This window comes from Nannobrachium achirus (assembly GCF_963921795.1).
Source record: "Nannobrachium achirus genome assembly, chromosome: 1".
Classification (NCBI taxonomy): domain Eukaryota; kingdom Metazoa; phylum Chordata; class Actinopteri; order Myctophiformes; family Myctophidae; genus Nannobrachium; species Nannobrachium achirus.
In genome coordinates, this window is record NC_137810.1 from 11,717,231 (window position 1) to 11,726,520 (window position 9,290).

Consider the following 9,290-nt stretch of genomic DNA (forward strand, 5'->3'; position numbering starts at 1 on the left):
TGAAAACCAAGTAACATCACTGCACTAGTGAGGCAACCCGGCGCTAGTGATGGTTCTCTCTGACCTCACATCACCTTTTGGTAAAATAGAAGATCTACTACACCCCTCCACTTATGTAGGCTACTGTTCCCTTAGTCTGGGATCACTTCACTTTTCGGGTTTGTAACCGGTCTGGAGCGGAAACCACAAAACGTCAGTCATGTTGTAGTACTCAAGGACTACAATTTCGCCGGAAATATCCACCGGAAACAGTTTTAACCCAAAATAATTCCCCTGCGCTCAAGGACATACTTTTAGGGCCTACCTAATAAACTCCTCGATGCGGAGTAGTTTTGCTTTTGAAAAATTTGTTTGGTATATGCATGTTTTAGTCCAACTTTTAGCGACCGGCAAGACCACACTAGGCTACTGGAGCATTTTAATAGGGATTGGGGAAACAAACGGTGGGAACCAAATCAAAGCGACGCCGCTTCTTCTAGTGGTTTCCGCGCTTTAGGCGGAAACCAAACGGTCTGTTGTGAACGAACACCAGGCTCTCTCCCGGGAGAAAGCCTGGTAGGCGAGGTTACTGTTTCCTTGCCCTGTGGTGCTGATCTCCCCAGCTCCTCCCCTCCCCTCTCCTCTCCTCTCAGAGAGGATTGCATAGAGTGGACTCACCTGCAGCCTGCAGGTGAGTTAGTTGGCTAATTGGGGGCTCGTTAGTTGGCTAACGAGTCCCAGAGAGTATTTAATGCTGTTTGTGACTGCTCTCAGTATGCAGAGACAGGAACAGGGCAGGACTATAGAGAGAGGAGAGCACGTGAGCTATTGGCCTGCTGCAGCGTAAACATTTGTCCAGGCACTCGCTATCTTCGGGATTTCTTTAATTGAAAAAACATCATTAAACTACATTTTTGTGGTTATAAAATTACGTGGTTCGATTTCGTGGTAGCCAAATTGAACTTTTCAAACCACAATAATGTGTGCAGCCGTTGCGAAGCCGGCGGCCTACGGCCTTGCACCAAAGTCTGCCGCCGCACCCCTGAAGGACATCCCAGATGTCCTGGTTGACCCACGGACCAAGAAGAGGTACACCCGGGGCCGGTTCCTGGGAAAGGGAGGCTTCGCCAAATGCTTCGAGATCACGGACATGGAGACCAACGAGGTGTTTGCGGGGAAGATCGTGGCCAAGTCCATGATCGCGAAGCAGCACCAGAGGGAGAAGATGACCTCCGAAATTGCCATCCACAAGAGCCTCGACAACCCGCATGTCGTAGGCTTCAAAGGGTTCTTCGAGGATGACGATTTCGTGTTTGTTGTCCTGGAAATCTGCAGACGGAGAGTATGTATATTTTTTTAGTTACATTTTATCCAATTGTGTTTAAATGGCTTCACTTTTTTGTGTGTTTTGGGTTTGTAAATTCCTCCTGAGGGTTTTAATAATGCCAACATCGTCTTGTTTTTCGTCTTGTGTCGTTCAGTCCCTGTTGGAACTGCACAAGCGCCGAAAGGCAGTGACCGAACCGGAGGCACGTTACTTCATGATGCAGCTGCTGACCGGCTGCCGATATCTCCACAACAACAGAGTCATCCATAGAGATCTAAAACTGGGGAACATCTTCCTCAGCGACGACATGATGGTCAAAATAGGTACGTTGATTGCATGCTGTGACACATCCAGGGCCACACATGGATTGCTAGCTGCTACTTTTTTTTTTTTGTATTTTAAAGGGGAGAACCACCCATTTTCAATATTTAAACGATGTGTACAACATTTCGACCATGCAAGGGCTTCATCAGGTTCCTGGTGAAGCCCTTGTATGGGCAAAATGTTCTTGTTGGTTAAACAAAATGTGGGAAAAGCAGTGCATCGTATCAGACTCCTTTTGAATGACGCGCCTGGGGGAAAAAAGCTAACAAATCTTCATCTTTCCACAAGGGGACTTTGGCCTGGCGACTAAGATTGAGTATGATGGCGAGAGGAAGAAGACCTTGTGTGGAACACCCAACTACATCGCCCCTGAAATCCTTTGCAAGAAGGGCCACAGCTTCGAGGTGGACGTCTGGTCACTCGGGTGCATCCTGTAAGTTAACCTTTTCATTAAATGTTGAACTAAAATGTAAACATCCTAGATCATCAAGCACGTATGGAACCCCTCTCAGGGAACAGTAATGAAACGAGACTAGATCGATAAAAACATTTAATTAACAAATTGTACAGTTAAATTTCAATGTGTGACCTGCGCACTGCATATTTTCAAGTGCAGAAAGTGACACTGGTTTCCCCTTAAAGGAGTAGTTCACCCCCAAAATGACTCGCGCCATGGAGGCTTGAGTTCAATAAAATTGTTTTGTATTTGTCGCATTCCTAAGACAAAAATTTGATTATAGTAAATGTACCCCCATTGATTCCGGAAGGGGACCCAAATGCATTCGGGTCCCCATCAGGAATCAATGGGGGTACATTTATTGTAATCAAATTATTGTCTTAGGAATGTGACAAAACTAAAAATATTATTGAACTCAATGGTGTGAGTCATCAATAGAAAAGGTAATTTTGGGGGTGAACTACTCCTTTAATGCTTAAAAAGTAATGTTGACCTTGCCACAACCAGGTTATTGACCCTTCGTTCCTCCGGTCTTCTTCCCAGATACACTCTGTTGGTGGGTAAGCCTCCATTTGAGACGTCCTGTCTGAAGGAGACTTATAACCGGATCAAGAAGAACAACTATACCATCCCCTGGGTAAATTGGCACACCACAGTGCACATCATTTTATTTAAAGATATTTGGGTATTTTCTGCCTTTATTGATGCACAGTAGAGGGACTAGAAACTGGGAGGGGTGTGACACGCAGGGGCTTGGGAATCGAACCTGCAGGGGCTTGGGAATCGAACCTGCAACTCGCTGTAGGCTGCAATGGAGCCTATATTAAACACTTGATAAAGCACATTTAAACTCTCCTAACACAACTTTCTGCATGTTGTCTACCTCCCCCAAACATGTAACCTCTCCTCACTTATTGTGACCTTTGCTCTGCTCAGTCCTCACCTGTAAACTCCTCTCCTCTGCAGAACGTGAACCCATTAGCGGCGTCGCTCATCAAGCGGATGCTGCACGCGGACCCCTCCCAGAGGCCCACCGTTGCACAGCTGCAGACAGATGAGTTCTTCACGCAGGGTTATGTCCCCTCACACCTGCCCACCACGTGCCTCACTTTACCCCCACGTTTCTCCATCGCCCCTTCCTCCGCTGTGGAGATGAGACGGCCACTCACAGCACTGGGCAACAAAGGTATTATCCCCCCCCCCCCCCCCCCCCCTCAATGGTAGAAACTGTACTCGACGACAACACATCATGATCCTTTGTCCTGACCAATGTTTCCCTTTTTATTTCAGGAGGGTCAGAGGTGAAAGATGATCCTGCGCCAAGGTGAGACATCACTGTTCTTTACAACAGCATACATTTGGCTAGACTTTTTTTTGCATCTGCCAACAACATGCTTAACAGACTTGTAACCAGGAAAGTAATCTCTCAAACAAATGTAGTGCTACGTTTCAAAAGTTGAAGTTCTTAATGAGTGGTAAACATGTCCCATTTCAGAATAAATGATTTTTTTTTCCTCAAAATCGTCTGTCGGGTGGAAACCTTGTATGTTACCTTTCAGGATTCAAAAATGGCAAAAGTTGCAGATATACAAGCTCATAACACATCGCTTCCTACCACGTTTCACACTTGTGATTCTGCTTTTATGTGACTCTGTAGGATGTTCAAGTAAGGCATTCATTTACAAAACACCTAGCAAGTAAAACATATGGACAGAGGTTTTTCCCTCCATGTTGAGGGTTTTTACCGCACTGTTTCTTGACTAGCGTGTCCAGTATAGATGAATTTTACAAGAGTTCTGGTACTGTATTTACAGGGCGGTTGCGGCCAAGGATGGACCAGACTGTAACCTGACTGACATGTTACAGCAAATCACGGCTTTTCTTGCAACAAAGCCGTCCGAGAGGCCCCTTGTACGCCAAGGTGAGACACTTTGTCACGTCCTCTCAAATATCTGTGTTCAGATTCCGCCCCAAGTTGAAAATGGCCTTGCGTCGCTCAGCTGAACATGAATTGTGATAACATTGTGAATGCTGACCAGTGGTGGAAAGGGGTAGTTGGTGGATTGAGGTAGTTTTACTCTACTTATGTTATACATAAGTTCGGTGTGACCGCAACCTTACAATTTACTACTTGATACTTTGAATTTGGAAATGTCTCTAAAAGTTCACAACCTTTTGAATGGAGAGTATTTATACATCATGGTATTTCTACATTTACTGAAGCCTCCTCAATTACCGGTGTTCTGTTTGTCTGCACTTTCAGAAGAGGCAGAAGATCCAGCCTGTATCCCCATCTTCTGGATCAGCAAATGGGTGGATTATTCTGATAAATATGGGCTAGGTAAGACGCACCTCTGTGATTTGGGGAAACATTTCTAAATGTTTTATTCTGCTCTCACATGTGTATCAGTTAAAGCCTCTTGCAACAGATTTGTATGCAGGTGTAGAATAACTTCACAGTACTGCAATAATGTTTCAATGTAGACTTTCCTTCTGCCATTTGTTCTTGTTTGGTGTGTTGTAAAGCTGTTTGGATTGTTAAGCGTTTTGATGTTTGTTCCAGGCTACCAGCTGTGTGACAACAGCGTGGGCGTACTCTTCAATGACTACACACGCTTAATGATGTATGTGGATGGGGAGAGTCTGCAGTACATTGACAAAACCAATGCAGAGAGCTACATCAGTGTACACGCATACCCTGCCACGCTCACCAAGAAGGTCAGTGGTTGTCTCTGAAGTTACGCTATTTAAACATTTAAGATGTTACTAACTCTGCTATGGTTGGCATAGAGCCAGAACGATAAAGAGCATGAGGGAACTGATTTGATTAAACCTGCACATTTCTGGCAAAATGACAATGAGGATAAGATGACAGATCCTTTTTATATTGGTGGATACTGGATATTAGCTCCTGTGTCGGTTTTGTGCCCTTTTCTGTCTCGCTGCCTTTTTCTTTAATGCATCCTTACCACTTTATCGAGTCGACCCTTTGACACGTTGCTCAAGTACTTCCGCAGCTACATGAGCGAGCACCTTCTCAAGGCCGGTGCCAACATGGCACGTAGAGACGGTGACGAGCTGGCACGCCTGCCCTACCTCTCCCACTGGTTCAGGACCAAGAATGCCATCGTGCTGCACCTGTCTAACGGCACCGTCCAGATTAACTTCTTCCAGGTTTGTAAACTTCACTGCATCCAGAGTGGAAATGGCAGATGTACAGCTTGTAGGTCTGCTATTTTTGTACACCACACCGCCATTGTAAAACTAATTATAGTAAAACAAATCCTTCGTTTTGTTGACTGGGTCAAACTAGCATGTTCAGAAACCTCTTCCATAAAACCCCTTCACATATTTCATAAGCTATATATTTCAATCTGCAATTTCATCCTTTTTGGCTGGATCTAAAACGGCAAAATACTGTAGGTTTAGAATGACTCATTTGGAACGATATTGCCTAAACCTAGATTGTTTAGGAAATGGCGCTAGCGGCATGTCTTCTATGGAAGGATGTTGCACAGTGAAAATGGCTGACACATTGAGAGCATGTAGATGGGCTATTTTCAGCTATTAAGATTGGAGCATTTTAAAGTGGTCAAACTAGAAATGTTTGGAAGCATCTTTCATGATGAACCCCTAATGGTCTTTTCAAAGACTATTTTCAAAAGCCTGGGTTAAAGCCTCAATCTGATTTCTTAACCTAGTTGGCAGTATGTAGAACAACTAAAACCATCATTTTACATATTGTGTTAATTGTTTAGGAAAACTGCACTAGTGTGGGAGGGCTCCTTCGGTTTCACAATTAATCACATGTTAGCACTTGGCCTTACAGAGTTCTCATTTGTGAGCTTTTATATTTGCTTTAAACGATGCAGATTGCTCTTTAAACGATGCAGATTGCTCTTTAAACAATGCAGATTGCTCTTTAAACGATGCAGATTGCTCTTGGCATAAAATGACTTTGTTTTCATCTCCTCCAGGACCACGCCAAGCTGATCCTCTGCCCCCTGATGGCGGCGGTGACATACATCGATGAGAAGCGGGTCTTCAACACCTTCAAGCTTTCTCTGCTGGAGGAGTTTGGCTGCAGCAGGGAGCTGGCTACAAGGATGCGCTACGCCAAGCAGATGGTGGAGAAGCTGCTGTCCTCCAAGGGCTCTGCAGCACAATCTTAAACACTGTTATCCATTTTAAATGTATTTTAAATGTATCTTTTAAATGTCTATTGAAATAAAGCACATTTGAATGACATAACTGGTTTTGTTTAGTCTGAAGTTTTGTTGGATGTTCTTGTAACGGTTATGTGTTTGATTGCAAGGTCTGGTGTGGACACAAATGATGGCTGTGTTTTGTCCTTCAGACTTGAGGCAGTCCAGCATCTATAGCAGAGGTTGTCAAACTTTGTGTTTTGTCCTTCAGACTTGAGGCAGTCCAGCATCTATAGCAGAGGTTGTCAAACTTTGTGTTTTGTCCTTCAGACTTGAGGCAGTCCAGCATCTATAGCAGTCAGTGGTTGTCAAACTTTGTCTCGGGCTTATTTAGATATTGTCTGGGGTGGAAAACTCATCTCTCCCTTTTTTAGGATTGAAATGTGAAATGCCAAAAGTACGTTGCAGATCTACGCGCTTGAAATGCGTTGTTTCAGTGTTTCGAGCTTTGATGCTTTATATGACACTGTACGATCAAGTAGGGGGTGTTACAAAACAAGGAGTTTCTTCCCCACAGCAACAACCTCGAGTATTACGGTTGAGAACCCAACCTGTGCTGTATGTAGTAGCTTTGAGGACAAGCACTGACGTGTCCAAATGATTGCTTAACAATGTGGTTGAAATGTTGACGCTTTAGGTCTACAGGCCTGCTAATAAACAGGCCTGCTAATATTAACAAGCATACTGGCAAGGCAGATAAAGTCTAATTTTGTGATTACATGTGTGGAGTTTCAGGATAACTGGATAAATGTTAATCTTTTCTATTGCACTACCATTCCTCTCTAATGGAATGGTCTTTTGAGAGCTCAGTTATCACGGTTTTTAATCTGGAAATAATCTACATGAAAAATAGACATCTATAGGGTCTTGAGAATTCCTGAACACTAGTGCCTTCAAAGGTCTCTTCCGGAAGAGACCTTTGAAAGCAAAGTGCTCTGACTGTCTGGGCTAATGTCTTGATGAGGGGTACAGATCTTGTAAATGTCTTGGAATAAAATTGACAAGGGAATTCAGTGACACAAAGTTGGTGTAGGCGAGAGAGTTAAACAGTTTCCGCACACACAGACTTCCAAGTCGCCTTCAGTACTGCCCTGCTTATTGTTTACCATTACAGCAGCAAGTCGCTTCGTCCAACATCTCATGGTTTGACTGATATATCATGTGAAGAACGTGCACGATCTTGTGGTCTGATGAGGTCTGTCAACTGCATGGTGACACACTGACACCAGAAGACACGTGTAAGAACCTACAGGATATCGTGTAGTCTATCAATGTATGTAACTAAATCTGTATTTCGTTACGTGGATATACTGTTACTGGTAGTGGTCCCCAAACACTGGGCTGGGACCCATTTGTGGGTCACGGTCACGGGGCAACCACACTAAATATAAGAGTGTCCTATCAGCCAATATCCTATCAGGCTACAAAATAAAGCAGCAATCTCTCTTGACCTTTTAAACTAAATATTTGTAATCTGGTATATTACTATTTTGGCAGAGTAATACCTTATTCTAATTGTTACCGCATAGGTAAAATAATAATATTACTAAAAGAAACGTGTTACTGCCCACAGAGTAGGCTCTACTACAAGTGAGGAGGACCAATTATCCGAAGATGTTGAAAATAGTACAAGTGCTCCTCACGGGGCGCCCGCTGGCCTGGTGGTCAGGGCGCATACCACATACTAGGCTATGATGCCTGCTGGCGTCGCCGGTTCGATTCCCGATCCGGACGACCTTTGCCACGTCATTCCCCACCTCTCTCCCCATTTCCTGTCAGGCTACTGTTCTATCAATAAAGGCATAAAAGGCCCAAAAACAAATCTTAAAAAAAAAAAAAAAAAAAAGTGCTCCTCACTCCTTGGCACTGGCGTTAGCCACGGAGCTGAAACTAACCTGAGCCTTGACTACAGTGATAACGCAGACCATCTCAGCACCATGGACAGCGCCTGAACCAAGGACAGCGCAAAACAGGTGTTGTATCCTTTTCCCACTTACCTCTAGCCTAGCCTCGGAAACCCAGACTTTTACCTCTAGCCTGACACTGAGCCTGAATTTTCATTTCATTTCACTACCTTATTCTAAAGTAACAAATGTTTTAATGGGAGTAGCTAGCGATTCAGGGGCTGGACTGGAGCCAGGCAAACCCCCCTCAGAATCTAACTCCCCGTCCACGTGAACACAACAGGCATGATGTTTTCAGTTACGACAGTCGCCAGCATTAGTGCCAGATAACCAGATAACCACATAACCTATTCTATAGATAGATAGATAGATAGATAGATAGATAGATAGATACTGTAGACAGACAGACAGACAGACAGACAGACAGACAGACAGACAGACAGACAGACAGACAGACAGACAAATATATTAATCAGCACCGTTGGAGGTGCGTCAGGCCCAAGGCCAAGCAGGTAGGCCTATACCATCATCCTGTAAGAAATAATATTACTATTATTATGATATATTTTGGCAGTGGGGAGTAATTTTTATTTGCCTCTGTATTGGGAAATTAAAGTCGCAAAGCAAACCTGGACTGTGTACGAGGGTTGCTAACTGTAGCTATTTACTTTTCTTTTCCCTGTATCTCTCCCGTCTCCTTCTTTACTGCTGTGACTGTCACTGACAACTGAATTTCTGCCTGTCTAAAAAAGTAATATAAAATGCATGATGTGAACATGCACATACATTGTTATCAGACTTCATGTTATCCCTCAAATTATTGTTTATATGAATGAAGGAGTTGGTTTGTCTAGTAATGTTGAATTGTACCGATTTCTTTATTTTTGCCAGACCCATGAAATGGGTAGGCCTACATAAGCAAATGTCGGTCTGTCTGTCCGGGTTTTCTATATAAAGGGTATATATGATGATGACATGATGATGACATGCCTACAAAAGGCATGATGTCATAAATGATGATGACAGACAGGGGGTCTGGCACAACCAGGTTGACCTGGTCTAGTTATTAGGGGGTTTGTTTTTTGTCCTCATTG

The 9,290-nt window shown here is 43.8% G+C and overlaps 1 protein-coding gene across 1 annotated transcript; it reads left to right on the forward strand.

The window, feature by feature from the left end:
* Positions 1-958: 958 nt before the first annotated feature.
* LOC308286174 (serine/threonine-protein kinase PLK1-like) lies at positions 959-6,259 on the forward strand (the record flags this gene model as incomplete). The annotated part of the gene is made up of 12 exons (XM_080727130.1): positions 959-1,321; positions 1,461-1,629; positions 1,919-2,063; positions 2,631-2,724; positions 3,054-3,273; positions 3,378-3,411; positions 3,745-3,753; positions 3,902-4,008; positions 4,351-4,428; positions 4,651-4,809; positions 5,083-5,261; positions 6,065-6,259. 12 exons carry the CDS (start codon positions 959-961, stop codon positions 6,257-6,259), a joined length of 1,752 nt encoding a protein of 583 aa, XP_080583256.1.
* Positions 6,260-9,290: the final 3,031 nt, after the last annotated feature.